Here is a 20,621-nt window from a genome sequence, read left to right as displayed (position 1 = left end):
GATAACTAGACCTCCATCACACGGTTGCTATGAGGATTAAATAAAAATGTGTCAAGCACCCAGCTGAACTCGGGGCACACAGTAAATACTCCGTACATGGCAACTATCCCGAGAACGACACGTGTCATTTGTGCTGCCACCAAATACTTCAATCTGTTCTCCCTCCCTCCCTTGTTGCCCCTCAGAAGTTAAGTGTGGTCCTGGGAGGCGCTTCGGCAATGAATGTGGCCAAGCACTCTTGGACAGAGTGTCAGAAGCCAGCCTGCTTGGCCACGCTCCCTGCCTCCGTCTGTCCTGGTGACAGGTTCTGGATGATGACTCTTTCCTCCGGTGTGAGAAGATGTGGGACAGACTGCTCCCACTCCCCACCCTTCCCCACACCCCCACACACACCGACCAGAGAGGACTTCCCTGGTGGCTCAGTGCTAAAGAATTCACCTGTTAATGCAGCAGACAAGGAGACTCAGGTTTGATCCGTAGGTGGGGAAGATCCCTTGGAGAAGGAAATGGCAACCCACTGCAGTATTTTTGCCTGGGAAATCCCAAGGACAAAAGAGCCTTGCGGGCTACAGTCCACAGGGTCACAAAGAGCTGGACACAACTGAATTGACTTAGCACACACAGCCACGCCAACCAGAGATGCGGGGGTACTATCAGCAAGAGGCAAACCTTTTTGCCTGAGGGGTTTTGGTTACTTAGCATATCTGAACCATACTTTGATAGAGAGCTGAACCATTGAGATTTTTCTTCTGGGGCCATCTCAAATGGCACCTGACTCCTAAGAGAGATGTAAACTCTATCCCACTGACAAATGCTTTGTGAGAGTCCATTCTGTCTCTACGCTTCTACTGACACAGAATTCCTTGCCCAGACGAATTGCTACCGTTGCATTTTCCAAACTCATGCAAGACCACCGTCTCTTAAATTATTGAGTTTTCTCCACGTCACCAAGAAGACAACTATATTAGCAGGCAAACTTGCTTAGCTCTGCAAAACGTAAGCACCCCTCTAGAGGCAGGTCAATCACACTAAATTGCTGACTGGTGGGGGGAAAGTCTCCAAGAGCTCTTTTGACGTAGGCAAGTTCATTTCATTTCTGACTTCATCTAGAGCTGGATTCAGTGATCCCAAGGTAACAGCCTCTTCTTTTCTCACCCTCTACACATTTCTCAGTGTTATCATTTTGAGGTTAGTGTGAGTTCAGCCTCCTGAAATAGGCCATTTCACTTTAAGTGTATGTTAAACTAATATTGACCTTTCCAAAGTAAAACAAAATCTGGTATTTGTGCTCAAAAGACTGAAACAGCCATAGATGTAGAAAGGAGGGGATTAATCATCCTGGTATTTTTTTCTTGCTTAGGAACTCTCCCTGGGAATTAGTCATTTTTATATATCTTGAAATGAGTGCAAGACAGGCTCTGCCTACACTCCTGAAAAGGAAGTCTGGATCCTTCAGCAAAAAATGTTGAATAATTTGCCCACAGTTGAACCCACACAGCCAGATATGATGTTTGATTTGACAGTGGGTGAAAAAGTCAAGAACCTGAATATCAGGCCTTGGGTGAGAGTATCCAGACATCAAGGTTGGGCAAGTTTAGATTTTGGGAGTGATGCCAGGGATGAGCTGGGAGACAAGTCCAGGGCGGGGTGCAGAGGAGGGGAGCCTGTGGAGGGTGGAAGGGTGAAGGCAGGTGGGGAGTATCAAAGTGGGGAAGCAGAACCAACATCACTACTAAGGATGGAGGTGTGTACATTTCATATGTATGTGCCTGTACGAAATCCACAGACACCAACACCCGCAGTTAAACCACTTTCTGGGCACATGCTACGTGGACACCAGCGTGAGAAAGTAAACCTCAACCTCGTTCTTCTCTTCTTCTACCCTGAGCAAACAAACAAACAAAACACCTTATCAAACAATGACTTCATGCACACCTGCAAGTACAGTTAAGATATTTCATTAAGGAAATAAAAATCCGTTGAAGTAGGAAGCACATCAGTAGAAAATGTGTAGCTGTTGGGAAAAAAAATTCGTATCTTTGAGTTGTTACCCAAGTGAGACATCTGTGCTCAGATTCTGTTGAGTCATATGCGAGTATCTGAGAAGCTAAATGGGTTTTCAGGGAAATCACCTGGGCTTTTCTCTGATCCTGTGAATTCTGCAGAGTAATTACATTTGGTGTCCCCTTGTCCTTCTGGTTGGAAGGTACTCATGACGGCACATTTTTTTCAACAACCTTTGTAGACAATCCAAACTTTCTACCCTGATATGCCAAGTAGAAGTCACATACCTGGATCCACTCTCTGTAGGAATCCTCTCCCGGGGTCCACCCATTCTCAGGATAGTGGAGGCGAGAGCGTTCAGCAGACCAGTTGGTGCTGTACTGGGAAGAAGCTGTAATCTGGTCAGAGTGGATCTCTCCAGATTCCATGCCCAGAGCTTCCATACATTTGAAGTCTGAAGGGAAGAAACAATGGTCCAAAGTCAGGAAAATGCAGGGGAACCTAAGATGCATATTTTGTTTTTTGATCTGGAAAACTAAAAACTTCATTTTGATGTTCACACAAAATCTTACAAAAGATGACAGCAAGGGGCTTATTGGATTGTAGCACTGATAAGTGCATTTTCATGGCAAAAATTCTTCAAATCAAGGCTATAAAGATCTCATACTTGATTATTTTTCCAACTGGGCTTAGGGTGACACAAATATTATTAGAGATTTTTTAGGAAATGATGGATATTCTGATTTACTTTCAAAGTTAACGTATGCAGATATGTCATATGCATATACATTGAGTTATATTTAAATAAAATATTACTATTTCCTCTAAGATCTAATAAAAGTGAAAAAGACTCTTTGTCCATTTACAGCTCCTATTTGGTGGGCTGAGTAGAACTTAACTCTCTTTCAGATTCCTTAACACTGGCACCAAGGCTTCCCCTCTCAGACTCCCCTGTGTTATTCCCCTGCCCTGACCTGGCTATAGTTAATAACACCATTAGTTTATCTTATTAATATACAAGAATATCCATCAGGGGTAAACTGTAGTATCATAGGGTCCCAAAGACCACTACAGTTTAACAGCATAAACAGTAACATTCACAATAATGTCCATGAATCATAAATACATATATTCCATTAGGCCTCATATACTCAACAAAAAATGAAATATGAACTATGATACTGGGAAGTGAATAATTAAGTTCAGGAAAATGTGAATTCAAAGTACCAAAGTGCAAAAAAAAAAAAAAAACCTTCAGAGATTAAAGAGAAGGCTCTCAGCCATCCAGAAAAACCTCAACCAATGAAACTTCTACATTTTCTGTATTTTCCAGCATAATTAATACTGTTTTATGGCATAAAAGATTTTCTTTCACTGGTTTCACACTTTTAAGCTTTAGATTTGTTATTTGGAATATAAAATAGGCACAAAAATACATGAATGAAATTAACCAAATAAATTAAGTACAAAGAAGATTTTTTGAAGTTTAATTGGCTTTTTTCCTTTTCTAGTAAGATCTGGTAGAAAAGACATGAGCATATGTGTAAAAGAGGTCTCCAAACTCCCCTGCCTTCTATGCTACGTGATAACCTAGCAGCTAAAACTGGAGAAGGCAATGGCAACCCACTCCAGTACTCTTGCCTGGAAAATCCCATGGACGGAGGAGCCTCGTGGGCTGCAGTCCACGGGGTCACTAAGAGTCGGACACGACTTAGGGACTTCACTTTCACTTTTCACTTTCATGCATTGGAGAAGGAAATGGCAACCCACTCCAGTGTTGTTGCCTGGAGAATCCCAGGAGCAGGGGAAGCCTGGTGGGCTGCCGTCTATGGGGTCGCACAGAGTTGGACATGACTGAAGTGACTTAGTAGCAGCAGCTAAAACTGATGAAACCCAAATCATTCATTGCTCTTTCAGGTTTTCTCCCTCGGGCCTTTAAAAAAGCTGGAGACAACATCAACTGTGAGCAAAGACTGAGTTAGTCAAGTATTTTAATAAGATACAAAACCATATTACTTCTTTTTTCTTTTATGGAAAGTAATCACAGAAATTGAAACATGCTTCTTTTACATGAATATCCACTTTTATTCATGTAAGAAAGACAAAAACAGATTCTGCCAGGTCTCTCCAAACCAAACTACCACGCACCATCCATTCTCCCTGCCTGCCCATCAGTGAACTATGTTGATACTGACTGATCCTTATTATCAGAGATCGATAACTGTGCTTTCCTGACTCTCAATCCAATACACACCGGAGGGTGCCAGGTAGGTGGTCTGGTCATATTTCATTGTTTCTAGTTCAGTTTTGCCATTTCCCAATTTTTCTCACATAATTTCAGAGGTTTACAAGCAGCCTTCTCACACATAATTTTCTTAAGAAAGCAACCCAAATAGTTCTTTCTGTTGATATTCATATAAACCATTTAAAAGAGAAAGAGAAACACTTGGCACTCCAACTCACAAAACACGTCTTTAGTGTTTCATAGAGCTGCAGGTGTGTGAGGAGGAAGAGCAGAGAATATCTAAGGCAGGGCTTTGCAAGAGGCGTGAATACTGACCTTCTGAAACACTGCTCTGCAGGACACTGTAGTTTGCCGAGAAGCCTTCTTTGGCTATGGCACTGTCCGTGTAGAACAACATGGACAGGATGCCGGACGACGAGAGGATTCGACCTGGTGTCTTCTGCCCACAGTATCGCCCAATGTGCGGACCAACTGCAGAGGGAGAATGCAGAGACCGTGAAAACACCTTTTCTGCTGCAGCTCATGCCAGAAAACCATTTGCAGACATGGGTCCCAGTGGAACCCAGAAGTGTTTTCTTACCCAAAGCAAGCCTTCCCTGGTTAATTGGTTTGCGGTGAACATACTGGATCAGGTTTGCGGAGGATTTTCAAGTGTGCTCAGAAGGAGGGCAATGACAGGCATAACCACATTCCCCAGTGAGCAGGACTGTTTTCAGGAACAAAATCGAAATACTGGCTTCGATTGTAAAGGAGATTTGGGCTGCCAAGTACACCCTGGCATTTATCTCCAGGACCACATGGTACACTTGGTCCAGCACCCAGCAACTCCGCCAGGCTGTGATCACCCAGCGAGGGTTCTTGGAGTTGCCTATCCCCCCTGCCCCCAACCTAGGAGAGGATCCTGGGAAAAGTCCTGGAACAGAGCGGTCCTGGCAACAGTGCAGAACCAAGGTCTGACCCCACCCTGGGTAAACCCCACTTTCTTCCTCTTTCATCTTTGAGTCCTGGAGCCTCGTTATGATAAACATCACAGACTTAGACAAGTGACAGTAGGTGATGTATCTGAAGACTAATAACTGTAATAATTAGCAAATTTACAAACTATAGATACCAGTATACGTACTAGCAAATTGTAATCAAGACAAAGGAAAAATGCCTCTTTCTGATTTCTGTTTTTCATGTCCCAAACCTTAGAGAGGTGACTGCATGGCACTTGTGTCCAGTGGACAAGAGAGGACCCAAATCAGCCATCTGACTGCACACCAGGAAAACAGGCAGTAACGGAGGCAGAGAAAGACTGGGGACACTGACGAACTTGCGATAGAGTCAAATTGTTATTTGGCTTAAACTGGCCAGCCCTTTGTTGAAGTGCTTTCACACCAACTGTGGCAATTCAGCAACTGTAAGTTGCCTTATGGACAGTGCAGAAGCCCTCTGGGCTTGGAGAATCTTTTCATTTCCCTGTATAGATCAGCAGTAAGACCAAAAAAAAAAAAAAACAAACCCCTCCTTTTTCTCTAGAATTTTTTTCATCGCACATATGGTAAAAACATACCAGATGGTTTGGGCTTAGAAGGACAATCTGGTATAGACCATTTTCCCCTCCAAGAAATCCATGGTTCTGTGCATTTCAACTAAGAGTTATTGCTTTGTTCAAGGAGGCACAGTAAGTGGACTTTTCTCTGGAGGGATGGGTCGTGGGCAGGGGTGTGGGGTTCCAAGGCCAGTGTGTGCCACTTAGATGCAGAAGGTGGCCAGTGAGGGCTGGGAGAAGCTTCATGTGTGATCGAGAAAGCGAACCCCATAAGATCTGGCCTACCTGGAGCCTCACGTGCCTGTTGAGTTCCTGGCCAGTGGCTGTCTGAACACCCTGCTTTACAGAGTGATCAAATCCTGGGCTAACAGGTTTTTAGTTCCTGGCCAACCATCTTTAAAAAATAAAAGGAAAGAAAAGAAAAAAAAAACTAAACCAAAGTGGTTGACTATGAGTTAGTGCAAAATGCTAAGTTTGAATAGCTGATAACTTCTCCATGTGCCCAAAGTAATGGATCTGCCAAATTCTGTCACCCTTCACTCTCCAGCACTCAAATATTTGTGTGTGTCAACCGCTTTATTATGAAGAAGACAAGGAGGCTGCTCATTTAGGGGATGGATACAGATGATCCAAAGGGCACCAGAGTCCTGGACAGTGGCTCTGCAGAATGGGGGCAAAAGGTCGTGATAACAGGTTTCCCAGTTGGCAGAAGACAGCCTCTCAGATGAGACTCACTGATTTTTGTTTCTCTCCAGCTTTAATCCTGGCCTCAGATTCTCCTACACCAAGTTCTGGCTCTTGGCCAGGCTTTCTTCATTCTGAATGTGGCCCTGTCACCAATTCAATACTTCCCCCTTCCCCTGAAGGGTGCAAAGTTGCCAGAAACATACACATGAAAATATCTCACTAGAGCCATAAACTCAGGTCTTTGCTTTCCTCAAAAGGAATCCCATTTCTGGTCTGCAGTCTTTATGGGAGGCTTAGAATCTAAATATCTACTTCTGCTTTATTGACTAAGCCAAAGCCTTTGACTGTATGGATCACAACAAACTGCGGAAAACAGGAATACCAGACCACCTGACCTGCCTCCTGAGAAATCTGTATGCAGGTCAAGAAGCAACAGTTAGAACTGGACATGGAACAACAGATTGGTTCCAAATTGGGAAAGGAGTACGTCAAGGGTGTATATTGTCACCCTGCTTATTTAACTTATGTGCAGAGTACATCATGAGAAATGCCAGGTCGGATGAAGCACAAGCTGGAATCAAGATTGCTGGAAGAAATATCAATAACCTCAGATACACAGGTGACACCACCCTTATGGGAGAAAGTGAAGAGGAACTGAAGAACCTCTTGATGAAAGAGGAGAGTGAAAACTGGCTTAAAACTCAACATTCAAAAAACTAAGATCATGGCAACCAATCCCATCACTTCATGGGAAATAGATGGGGAAACAATGGAAACAGTGACAGATTTTATTTTGGGGGGCTCCAAAATCACTGCAGCCGTGAAATTAAAAGATGCTTGCTCCTTGGAAGAAAAGCTATGACCAACCTAGACAGCATATTAAAAAGCAGAGACATTACTTTGCTAACAAAGGTCTATCTAGTCAAAGCTATGGTTTTTCCAGTAGTCATGTATGGATGTGAGAGTTGGACTATAAAGAAAGCTGAGTGCTGAAGAATTGATGCTTTTGAACTGTGGTGTTGGAGAAGACCCTTGAGAGTCCCTTGGACTGCAAGAAGATCAAACCAGTCAATCCTAAAGGAAATCAGTCCTGAATATTCATTGGAAGGACTGATGTTGAAGTTGAAATTTCAATACTTTGGCCACCTGATCCACTCCTTGGAAAAGACCCTGATGCTGGGAAAGATTGAAGGCAGGAGGAGAAGGGGTCAACAATGGATGAGATGGTTGGATGGCATCACCGACTGGATGGACACGAGTTTAGGCAAGCTCCAAGAGTTGGTGATGGACAGGGAAGCTTGGCGTGCTGCAGTCTGTGGAATCGCAGAGTCAGACACGACTGAGCAACTGAACTGAACTGAGAGTCTATTCATCTTCCCTCACTCTTTCCCCTCATTTAAATTCCATTGTTGTGGTTTCATAACTTTCTTTTTCTTGTGTTTGTGGGCAAACTTTTACAGCCTTAATCCTTGGGGTCGTTCTCGACTGGCCAAAGCCACTGACCTTACCAGGAATACAAGCACACAAGGGAAGCTTGCAGTCATCCCCATCCCCCTCCCCCCGACCAGCTCTGGCTGCCTCCCCTCCCCTCCACCATCACCCAATTCCCCTGGGGATGGCGGGAAAGGGGGTCTCTTTGAAAGAGCAAACAGAAGAGAACTTGTCTAGTGCAGACTCATAATTTAGAGAATCTCCATGACTCACTGGTTTATAATGTTGAAGACATGCCTGGTAAATCTGCCTTCTGTCCTTCTGAACATCGCCCCCGGACACCAGCATGCAGCTCTCTTTAGGAACCCTCAAGACTGGAGAGTGAAAGGCTTTTTCGACTATAATACAAAGAAGTATTGAATTTTCCTGAACAACAGCGAGACCTTAGCCTAGCAAGCTAATGCAATATTGATCTGAGCTGGAGCGGCTGCAGGACCCTGATCTGTCTTGTGTGTGTGCTCATTTGTGGATTTACATGATCGCAGCTCTTGGGTTCCCTACTTCCGTTACGGTGGAGCCAAAGAACAAGGCGATGAATGCCAACTTCCCCATAACAGTATAATTCAAAAATGGAATGCCTGGAGAATTTAAAAAACAGGCATCAGGCTCTCTCTGCGGGGAGAGCAGGCCTACGATGACCATTGCTTCTCAGGTGTGAAGGCAACACCGTATTTGTGCTGCTTGAGAGAGGAAATGGCAAAAGCCCATTCTTTGTATTTTTCCCACTAATCCCTCCATTAATTAGAACCCTATCTTAGAATCAGATAATTTGGCTTTCTGCCACCTTTTTATGAGGAAAAATAGGTAACCATCTACGATAAAGAGGTACTATTAAAATAAGGTATTTTTAAATAAATAAACACAAAAGGGGATCATTTTAAACAGGTACAAGATCAGCCAAGTCTATTTTTCTTAAGGTAAACCTTTTGGTGGAGAATATCTGGATTTTGCAACTTTTCCCCAGAAAAAAGAATTGGCACAATTTATGTCATTTATATTTTGGAAGGTTTATATCACTGATATTTTATATTTATATTGTTGATACTATATATTTATATTTTAGAAGGTTATTTTTAACATAAAATTCCATCTAGCTTTGATGAAGCTTATTCCTAAAATCTTAATAATAATTCCTAATAATTAGGTCACAGAGCATTTCCAGCTGTTTCCCCAGCTTGGATGGAGGGCTGGCTTCATGGGCATCCAGGTGCTGTGAGCTAGGCATTCACATTTGGCCCCATAAGTCAGCACAAGCATCTGCAGGCACACTTCGTTCATGGCTCTGAAACGATGTGTAGCTTTCACCAATGACTCCAGAGCTGTTAGTTTGGAATCTATGGAGCTTCAAAGAGACTGCTAGCTGGAGAAGTGGGGTTCATGATGTGCATGTGTCAGATCTCACCTTTTGGAGTAAACTGCTTCTCTTCGAAGTCAAGTTGAATCGCTTTCAATTACTTGTCGTCTAATTCAGTGTCTATGATAAAATGCCGCATAAAATCACTTGATGGGTAAAAGGCTTCAGTGCCTTCTGGTTGTTTTTTTTGGAAAAGATATCAAAGAATAAAAGCGATTTTGCTGGCAAGGAAATCTGTGTGTTGAACTACGATGACAAACATGTTCCTTGTGCCACTGACAAAAAACCCAGGAGGACACACTCTCTCATTTTGCCTAAAAAAAGAGTGCGCTGCAAGGCTGGCATAGACAGGATGAGGTCAGGTGAACAAAAACAAATATACAATCACATTTTTCTAATTCCAAAGCCAGTTTTCTCTAGGAATAAGTCAATTCACCCAAAACATGGATGAATTGCAGGCTGACAACCCGTATTGTTAATTGTTCTTTGCTTCAACTCAGTGATTTTCTAGAGCCAGAAAATTACTACTTTGGAAAACCCTTGACACTAATAACAATGCTCTCCTTTCTACATAAGTTGGTTGATTGGACCTTCTTTTCAGATGTCAATTTAAATATAAGTTCTAGAAAAGAAGGCTGCAAATTTGGGTTGTGAACAAATAAACCCATTATTAAATGTTCCAACTATTATTGCAATACTATTATAATATTGTTTTCCTAATTATCGGATTGAATACTTGGAAATCAATCAGAGCTCTGTTTGGACAAATCTCATTACTTAATGAGGGAGTTTCAATAAAATCATCATAATCCTATTTATATGGTTAAATAAAGGAAAGAAGAGACTCAACTAATGATAACTCACCCATTTGCTCCAATGACATAAGCTTTCTCTAAACCTAGATTTTCTCTAGTGCTGTTTACTACTAAGGAACATAACTAAACTGAATGACACTGATCATTTAATGTCATTTCTAAGACAAAGGCAATCTCTTTCACATGATATTAGCTTTCGTTCACAATTTACTTAAATAGTCTTTCTTCCATCTGATAATATCATCTGACTATTTTATAGATAGTTCCAAATCTCTAACTGCATGATTTGTAAGAACTTCTAAGCTGCCCTTTCTGATCTGTGTCGAGTGTGTTCTCCAGAGAAATCTTACTATTAAACCAGACTAAACACAAGACTAGCAATGCAGCTGCAACAAATTATTTGATATTATCTCCCTCTGTTCAGAATTTGGGTGTGTATTTTTGCCATTCACCTTCTAATTCATAAGGACTGAAATGGAAAACTTTAATTTAGCTGGCCACATGGTTACTTCTCCCACCTCCTTCAAATCTAGCTCATTTTCTTCATAAGACCTAACCTGACCACCCTATTTAAAAAATTCCACCCATCTTTCTCTCTTTACCTTCGTTTTTTTCATGCCTTTATTCTATTTTTTCTTCTTTTCCTTTTTTTTGTTTATAGCACTTCTCACCTTCTAACATCCCGTGCACGTGATTCAATTGTCCGTAACGTGCACTGTTTATTACCTCATTTCCTCTGATAGAATCTAAATGGGGCATCCATCTTTGCTTTGTTTGCTAAGAGATTACTACAGCACCTGGTACATGGCTGATGCTCACTGAGTATACTTTTTGAATGGACGATGAACTCAGATGATGTGAACAATGTGTACCAAGGATGTGTGCCAATCTGATTTGATTCCCCAAAGATAAAAATTCCCTAGAGAGCAGACAAGGAATCCATCTAAACTAGGAACATCCAAACGCTCTCCTCCTTCCTTTCTGAGATTTCTAAATGTGGTAGCATAGTGGGTGCATAGTTCACTGTGAAAATTTTAGCAGGGACTTAATCTCTCTGGTTCTCAGTCTCTGCATTCGCAAAATGACTGACTTGATTTAATTGATGTCTTAAGAGCTCATCTTCTGATGAGTTTATGAATTAATAACCAGTAGGCAAGTCAATGAAATGAGAAAAATACTTCAGTCAGGAAAACCATGGGTTGCTTCCCATTTTCCCATAGAAAAGGTTATGAGACCTTGCAGAGTCTTTTATGGCCTCTGTTTCCTTATCCACAAAATCAAAGCATTAGACTAGAAAATTACCAAGTCTTTTTAGGCTCAAATATTTCATCACCTCTCTGTATAAAGAAAATTGCTGTTTTTCTTCCTCTTTTGAGCTACTTTTTAAAGTGATGCATGTATATGATGCTTGTAAAAGGATCCCGGGGCCCTTCCCCTAGATCCTTCCCCTTTGGGGTGCTTTGTGCAGTGCTTACCATCGGGGAATCCATCCCAGATTTCTAGCCGGTCATAGCGACAAAACATCCCCCCCGGAGGATTCGAGTCAGGCTCCAGGTCAAAGCTTTCAAATTCCAGGATAATCTCTGACATCTTTGGTGCAAAGATAATATAGGTGCATTCTAGGCTGTTGGGATATTTTTCAGGGAATCCGGGGGACTTTATTATCCCACTAGGCATTGTATAGTTCTGGGAACATTCGGGACCTACGAGTGAAAGAAAAAAAGGAGCAGAGTGAAAATTCCACTTAAATAACCTGGGCAAAGACAGTTTATCTTTCCAATAAAAGCCCACCATTATAATCATTGTCCTAATCACTCATTACTCAGCCTTTTCACAGTGGTGATATATACGGAAAGTCGAGTTCAGATTTATTGCATTCACCTTCGTTTTCCATCTGTGTGGAGCAATTTACAAACTTCTGCTGTTGCAGAGGGGAGAAAAAATGACAAATACAAAATCATGTGGGAACAATGAATGAGTATGCTACAGAAATCTCGACAGAGCCCTCGAGAAATAATTATAGCCCCTTCAATCTTAAATCTTTAAATCTTGAGGCTGACAGCTCTTTATTGGTGAAATAGAACATTTACAAAGGCGAGGGAGAGAATCCAGTGGAGGGAATTTGGGTTTCAGATTCCTCCACCAGTGACTCAGTAATTCTGCCAGATGTGACCTTTGCCTCCTTGACAAACTAAATGTGAAAGGTAATTCGTACATGTACGCAGGGTGAGTGACTCATTCGGAATGGTGTTGACACAGGTGTGCCAGTAAAGTGTGGCTGTTAGTGGGGGCATGATAAACTGGGATGCAGATCCTGTGGCTCCAAGTCACCTGATACCAATGTTGACATCCTAACCTTCCCCAACATACAGTGCAAGAGGGTGTGTGTGTGTGTGTGTGTGATGCATATATTTATAATGCGCCATTTAAATGACGGTTCAGTGTTATCAAGACTACAAATTACGGCAATTCGTAATTTAGGTTGGTTCAGAGCATGCACACAGTTATTGCAAGTCAACCTTATGAATACATAGAGGACCACTATTTCAGTTCATGGTCTCAGCAGTGAATAGGGTGCTATCCACCACACAACTGAAAATGGCCCCTCCTCACAGACTATCAGACTATCCACGCCAGCCTATCAGCTCTGCCCCTTATCGCCACCACAGCCGTGGTGATTGTCCAAGAACTCTTAGGCAGTCTGGTAAACAGAGATGACTTGGCCTTTCTGAATCTCAGGATCCAATCTGGGGATGTTTGGTTAAACCATTCTTTTTGTAAAAGAATATTTACTTATTAATTTGACTGTGTTGGGTCTTAGATGCGGCACGTGGCATTTTCATCGCGTCGTGTGGGATCTCTCATTGTGGCCCGTGGACTATCGAGTTGCAATGCACAGGCTTAGCTGCTCTGCAACATGTTGGACCTTAGTTCCCCGACCATGGATCAAACCCAGGTCCCTTGCATTGCAAAGTGAATTCTTAACCATTGGACCACCAGGGAAGTCCTGGTTCAACAATTTTTCTCCAGGGCCATTGTTGCACTCATGGGGACTCTGCAAGGGCATATAAGGATTCAAGCCCAAATAGGGAAGCTTGTGGAGCTTGTTCTTAACTAAATATTCTTCCAAAGTGCCAAGTACTAAAGGCGACGTGTTTGGTATCAATATACATTAAATTTAACTAACAGATCTCTATTTTTAGTGGTGAGGGCTATTAAGTTCACTCTCCACCTCAGTGCATCTGGCAGCATGTTGAGAAAACAAATCAATCTCTTTCTCCCCATGCATATATTAGCCATGGCCCTGGAGACGCAGAAGACTACTTAGTAGATGGCACAATAAACCTGGCCCGTAGAGGTCTGAGTTGAATAGATACCTCCCAAAGCCTTCTACAATGGGGCTCACTGTTCAACACAATGGCTTCAAATGATTATTCAATTCTGGTTAAAAAAATTATTACCAAGTGGCATTTTGCCATGTCAATTTCAAGTAAAGAGATTCTGGAATGTGCTGTATAATTTCTAACATGTTTCTAAGCTATTTGGTGGCATCTGAGATAACAGTAACTATGCCAATTTGTCATTAATTCAAAAGTCATTCATTCATATATAGTTAATTGGGAACCCTTTAGAATTTTATTTCCAAGATGTAGGAACAGAGACCCTGGAGACCTTCAACCTCCTCCCCAGGTCTTTGGCTGGCAAAGCAAACAGCAGAGTTTAATGCAGTTTCCAATATTTTCCCCTTCTTCAAAAGATAAAATTGTACAGTTGAGGTTAAGATTTAATGGAAAAAATAACGGAATTAAGGGCGATCTTTCAAAATTAAATAAATTCCAATGCTTTCATGTATATCCTTGTCATGTCAGATTCCTTTGGAAGCTGGCCCAGGTTTTCTCAGGTATTTTGACAAAGGTTGGGGACGTTCTCAGAGAAGGCAGTGGCACCCCACTCCAGTACTCTTGCCTGGAAAATCCCATGGATGGAGGACACTTTCATGCATTGGAGAAGGAAATGGCAATCCACTCCAGTGTTCTTGCCTGGAGAATCCCAGGGACGGGGGAGCCTGGTGGGCTGCCATCTATGGGGTTGCATAGAGTCGGACACGACTGATGTGACTTAGCAGCAGCAGCAGGGGACATTCTGGGCTTCCCAGGTGGCACCAGTGGTAAAGAACCTGCCTGCAAATACAGGAGATGTAAAAGACATGGGTTTGATCCCTGGGCTGGGAAGATCCCCTGGAGGACGGCAAGGCAACCCACTTCAGTCTTCTTGCCTGGAGAATCCCATGGACAGAGGAGCCTGGCACGCTATGGTCCATAAGGTTGCAAAGAGTTGGACACAACTTGGCACGCATGCATGGGGACATTCCACGGGGAAGTGGAAGCAAGCTGGATGGAGCACCAAGAGATATGAGTTCCACTGCCTTGCCAACCTGCTGTGTAGCCTTGGTGACCTCGTAATCCTCCTGATCCTCAGATTCTGTGCATCACACATGAGAGTGGGCTTTAGGATTGGAAAGTAAAGCCTTTCAAATTCAAAGCTGCTTCTGTAATTTCTTACTTTCTCCATTAGACATCAGAATTTGTTTTAATGGGTTCCTTATTCTTTATTGTACAAGCTTGCCACAGTTGAGGGAGCACTTCCCCCAATGGATGATGGCAGGAGAGGGCTGAGGGATCCCGGGGTAAACACACAAGCCACAAACAGGACTGAGGGTGAGTAGCCAGGGTGCCCAGGAGGGTGTGAGCTGCTGGGTAAGGAATGCTCATACAGCAGTGGCACCCAGTGACACCACACTTTCCCCATTATTTGTAAGAATGAGAGCATCCAGTGCAGCCACAGGCATCCCACATTTCGTTGTTAAGAACCATCAGGATGGATAAGGATGATAGCTAAGATATCCCCTTTGGAATTATACTTAAATGTACAGACTCTTAATTAAATAACATATGAAGTCACCAATCCTGCTCTCAATAAATGCCATCCCTTCCCTGACTGAGACTCATAGGAAATGGTATAGCTTCTTCCAGCATCTGGGCCTGGAGGACAGGGGAAGGACAGGGGAAAGGTGGGAGGTGGGCAGGCTGGGGTTTCCTCAAGAAATTCTGTAGCTGAATGGGAATCATTTTAGGGCTGATGGCCCAAGGTTTCAGTATCCATGAAGAGGAGGGGTGTGGGTACCCGAGCAGAGAACTAGGGTGTCCTGGGGGCTCCAGGAGGCATGGGGAGAGGTGGGCACTACCCCCTGCCACCCAGTGGGCAAAAATGGTTGTCTAGAAATGTAGCCTTAGGGATGCAAAAATGGCCCTGTAACCTACTGCCAGAAATCCTCAAGATTTCTCATCCTCATCCAACAGGTGAACGAATAATGCCTTGGTTCCAATTATGATTAGTCTAATTTATGTGTTTTGAAGAAATCTGAAATTGCTGCAGCCTGAAAGAAGTGCTATGTTTTTCAAAGAACAGAGGTTCTATAATACTTATCATGAAATTACTTTCAAGAAAAGAATGTCTGTGAACCTATGTGAGTGTGAATGTATCCTACTAGTTTATGACTTTCAATGGAGTATCTGTAAGAACTATAGTGTGTGCAACAAGGGAGAAAGATGTTTTCTTTTTTAGGTGGTACTAATTTAGTTGGGAAATGAGACACATATACGTGATAAAACTTGAAAATATTTAGGAAAAACATCCTGGTTAGTGAAATACAGTTGTGTTTGTGTATATATACACACAGTATCTATAAGTATATATTTGTGCTGTGCGATAGGGGGCAAGCTGGGTAAGTGTAGGAAATGAAAAGTACATTAATTAAGAATAATAAACTTGGAGCCAGGTTTCCATGGAGGTTAAGAGGCTTAAGCCAGAAGAGAGAGAGAGTGCTGTACAATTTGGAGGGACCAGCTTCATTGCAACAGTTAGTGTGTATGGCACACAACTTCTGGGACATGCTCTGCTATGTGTTTTCATTTCAACCCATCATCACAAAGAGCCAGTGCTAGATACAGTTATCCATTTTTCAGATGAGGAATCCAAGGCTCTGAACATTCACACAGATGGGCAGCGGCCGAAGCAAAATTCACGTGCAGATCTGCTGGGCCTCACCCAGCGCACCCACCAACCTGGGGCAGGAAGATAGGCTGTGAGTTCATGCAAGTGAAGCCAGGAAGGTTGGGAGCAGCTGATGTCAAGACCTGAGCATGACCTCAGAGAACACGGAGGCATCACCTGACAGGTGACAAATACCCATCATAGGCATTCTGGGGATAGCAGTCTGATGACTGTTTGAGAGGCTATGTGTAGGATTAGAAAGCACGGGGATAACCGTTAGACAGTTCAATTTGTTCAATGGCAGAGGATGTGGAAAGAAAGCTGTGACACTCTCTTTTTAATTGAGCTATAGTTGATTTATAAGATTATATAAGGTTCAGGTGTACAGTCTGGGGATTCGGAATTTCTGAAGCCGTGACTCTGAGACTTTTGAACAAAAATCCAAAAGAACCAGCAGCTATATTGGATGTAGAAGAAAATAAGGCTTCAAGTCTCAAGAATGGCATTGGGCAGTGAGGAAAGAGGGGAAATCCCAGTGCATCTGAGACTAACAGAAATTTGAGGGCTGAGCTCATCTGAAAGGAAGCAGAATTCTTAATGACTTAGGGAGGATCTTGCCTTTTCTGCACCCACCACCTTCAGATCTTTGAGAAACACTGACAATGAAACGCTGTTCTTACCTCTTTTTCTGACACTTTCTTTGATGCTGTCAGATGCAGGTAAGCAAGCAATTGCGTATGTTTGTGCGTGCGTGTACCTATGCTTACGTGGATTTACACAGGTCAAACAGCTTTCAACACAAGGAAATACATACGTAGTCATGTGAGCCCACTGAGATCCTACGTCTGCTGTTATTTATACTAAAAGCTTTCTAAGCATGTACTCAGATGAATTTCTGAAGAAAGTTCTCTCCATCTATCCATATTTATATGGGATAGTACCAGAGTTCTTTGAAATTTAAAGATATTGTGCCAATGCCCCCAGAAACGCTTAAAGTCCTTTTTTGTTATTCTCGGTGGTCACTGACCCACAAGACCTTAGGCTTTCGAATTTGGTGTGGTTAGATTTTTTTTTTATTAAATAAAGCTCTTTTTCATATATTCCAGGACAATACATTTAAATCTGGCACCTCTGTCCCTGGAGGGTCTCCCACACATTAATGTCAACTTAAAAGGGAAGGCGGGACTGAATTCATAGCAGGAATCTACAGGCTGCTGTGGAAAACAGTGACATCCAAATAAAGGTACAATTTTTATTAACTGGCTGACATGTGAGTTTAATTCCTCAAACCTGGGAGACGATACAGGCTCAGATTCTATCCTGTCCCAATATATACCACTGTGACAGAAGATGGTTGTGCTTTAGTCACTGAGCCATGTCCAACTCTTGTGACTCCATTGACTGCAGCCCGCCAGGCTCTTTTGTCCATGGGATTCTCCAGGCAAGTATACTGGAGTGGGTTGCCATTTCCTTCTCCAGGAGATCTTCCCAACCCAGGGGTTGAACCCAGGTCTTTCACATTGCAGGCAGATTCTCTATTATCTTACCACTGAGCCACGAGGGAAGCCCTGAGAGAAGATTAGTAAGTGATTATTTTGGAGGGGGCAAGTGGATAATTAATTCTGAAGGGGAATGTCATTTAAAACATTATGATTTTGTTTTCTCCAAGAAGTTCTTGCCCTAACCATGTTTCTGTTAATGGAAAGCTTCTTCCTCCAAAAGTTTTTAAAACTCTAAGGCTAGTGGACTACTGCTTGGATTTTCCTGGGAGCGACCAGTTTTGAATTTTGCAATAAAATAAAGGGAACAGGAAGTATTGAGCTGGCCAAAAAGTTCATTCGCATTTTTTCCATAACATCGTACAGAAAAACCTGAACGAAATTTTTGGCCAGCCCAATACATCATTTTCAGGTAAGAGGGACTCACGCATTTTTTAATGAAAGAAATAAAACTTTAAGAGTAGATCCAAGTTATTTCTGAAGAAGAAAGAAAAGAACAAATGTTCTTAAAGGAGCTTTAAAAGGAGTATATACTTTAAAAACACTGGTCAGTATATTAGAATGATGAAATTCTGATTCCTAAAATACATTTAAATAGCTTTTTAAACATACTTCCTCCATACAGTGGGTAACTTTTCCTTTGTGAAAATGTGTATTTTCAACATTTTTTGTAAGGGGAATATCTGACTTTTTACCAAAAGATTAGAAACATTACTCCTGGTCTTTCTTTCCACTTTTGTCTTTCACGAGATCAAGTGAGGTTCGTGACCACTCAGTCACACTTGGTCTGTAAGTCACTTACCTTTCTTGAAAATTTCATAACGTATGGAAAATCCTGCCCCGTGTGTCTCATAGTCAGAGACAAATTTGATAAAGAGAAATGGCCCTGAGGACACGAAAGAAGAAGGGGCGATCTTTCCACAGAACTTTCCCAATACACGTCCACTTTCGTTTTCTCCATCGATGACTTCCACATAGTCATACCTGAGACAAAGGCGGAAGGAAACATCAGGTTAGGGAGAAAAGTCCTTTTAATTTCAATCATTTAGAAGCCAGCATTCTCCACCATGGTCTGTCAGGAGAAAAAATAAGTGCTATCTGCATTCACTGCTGGATTTCACAGAGAGGGAAAAAAAAAGTCTAGCAAAATGAAATAATTAAAATGGGCTACATCATGTCCGTGCACATCATCTGGTAACACAGAACTGTTAAGAATAATGGTGTCCATTATACTTGCAGACAATGTCAGTTAAAGTAACCAATTAACAAGAAAAAGGAAAATCTCATGAGTACAATTCTCTATTATTAAGTTGTGTTCCTTTGTCTGGGGTTGGGGAGGGGGTGTCAATACATAATGCTATGCATTCTTTTCAAACTGTGAAGTTCTTTTATGAATTCAAAATGTCTCCTTGGCTGGAGCTCTCTATGAATAATACTTTGATTTCTGTGAGCGACCCTCTAAACATATGGCCACAGAATAATAAACAGATTCTTTACTATTTAACTCAATTCCACCAAACTCCAGGCTTCGCAGGGAAAAAACCTCTCTCAGTATCCACTGTGGTCAAAACAAAGATTTTCTTCCCCTAAAACTACAACTTGAACTGTAGAACATAATCTCTACAAGGAAAAAAGTTTATTTAAAATTCAGAAGTAAGTGTTTACTACCAGCCTGAATCTTTAAAGGAATGCTGTCATTGGAAAAGAAAATATGATAGACTTGGAATCATCAAAGTGCTATGATTTTTAAAAATTCAGGCTTAATGATAATACACTGAGATAATGATAAAGGGAGTAGTAATAAAATACTAGCCTAAAGAATGCCCTGAGATAATGCATATGCTTGGATAAACCTTCTTCATCTCTAAAATATGGAAATCCATTTCCAGTAAAGTAGCATCTCCTAGGAAAACAGGAATATTTTTGTTTGTTTGGCATTATCTATTTCTTAGTGTCTTGCTCTTCCTTTTCTTTTTATTATTTATTTGCCAAGTCACCTAGGAGTCAGATAACCAGATAATCTCATTTGGATTCCATATTTCTTCTAGAACTGACATGAAGACATTACAATCCACTCATTTCAAACCTGCATTTCTCTGTTGAACTTGATTCAAAAGTCTTGGGATATATTCATTTCAGGGATGGCTAAAATATGGCAGAAACATAAACTGCATCTGGCAATTTAAAAGAGATCAAAGTGCGGGAAATCTTCATGATGACCAATGTCATCCTTAGCAATCCTTTTCAAACTGTCCAGGACACATGACTTATGTTTATGTAAAGTCTCATGAGACAACCGCAAAGATGCTATCATGAATCCAAGTGGATAGCTTAAGGCTCTCTCAATTAAAAATGACATTACCTCATCAGTTAAGACTGTGTGCCAGGCTTGTGTATATCAAGAAGAAAATAAAGCTGACAGTGATGGAATGAAGTATTAACATATGTGAATTATTGTATTAACTGCATTTCCCTTGCTGCATCTGCTGATTGCAAGAGCAATCACTGGCCAGTGAGCATCACTGTCCTCTGAAAAACTATGGAGCCACACAGAGGAACTGTTTGTTTCTCTATACATTGGGAGATGCTTTGCATGCTCAGACAAAGGAGGAGGAGGAGGAGGAGAACTGGAGGATGAGGAGGAGGAAGAAGACGGTGTTATGTTCAAAATCCTCAGTGGCTTTTCATAGTCAACCGAGGGCCACTGGAAAGAACCTCGCCTCTGTACTCCTGAAAGCCTCACGAGCTGGCATTTATGCAGTAATTCCTTTTATCTCTGCAGCTTCATTGACTAGGCAGGTCTGCGCAGTTTACCCCACACTCGCTTATAATTTAACTGTGATTTGAGAGGCTGGCTGTGTTTGGCCTGGCGACCGTGCGTCCAGCGCTGCTCTATAGGCTTTTTACTTGCATCCCGACATGGTCTGAATACTAAGTG

General features: G+C 42.0%; 1 protein-coding gene across 7 annotated transcripts in view; it reads right to left on the bottom strand.

The window, feature by feature from the left end:
* The window catches only part of NRP1 (neuropilin 1), a 148,342-nt gene that overhangs the window by 70,963 nt on the left and 56,758 nt on the right, over nt 1-20,621 (bottom strand). For all 7 annotated transcript variants that reach the window (XM_061435916.1, XM_061435917.1, XM_061435915.1 and 4 more), the window contains 4 exons: nt 18,486-18,667; nt 11,606-11,833; nt 4,565-4,720; nt 2,292-2,458 (listed from right to left, as the gene is read on the bottom strand). In XM_061435916.1, the coding sequence (XP_061291900.1) occupies nt 2,292-2,458; nt 4,565-4,720; nt 11,606-11,833; nt 18,486-18,667 (733 nt within the window). The remainder of the gene's footprint in view (nt 1-2,291; nt 2,459-4,564; nt 4,721-11,605; nt 11,834-18,485; nt 18,668-20,621) is intronic.

Source organism: Bos javanicus, chromosome 13 (assembly GCF_032452875.1).
Source record: "Bos javanicus breed banteng chromosome 13, ARS-OSU_banteng_1.0, whole genome shotgun sequence".
Classification (NCBI taxonomy): Eukaryota; Metazoa; Chordata; class Mammalia; order Artiodactyla; family Bovidae; genus Bos; species Bos javanicus.
Note: the sequence above shows the minus strand (reverse complement) of the source record. Positions and strands in the feature narration are given on the sequence as shown.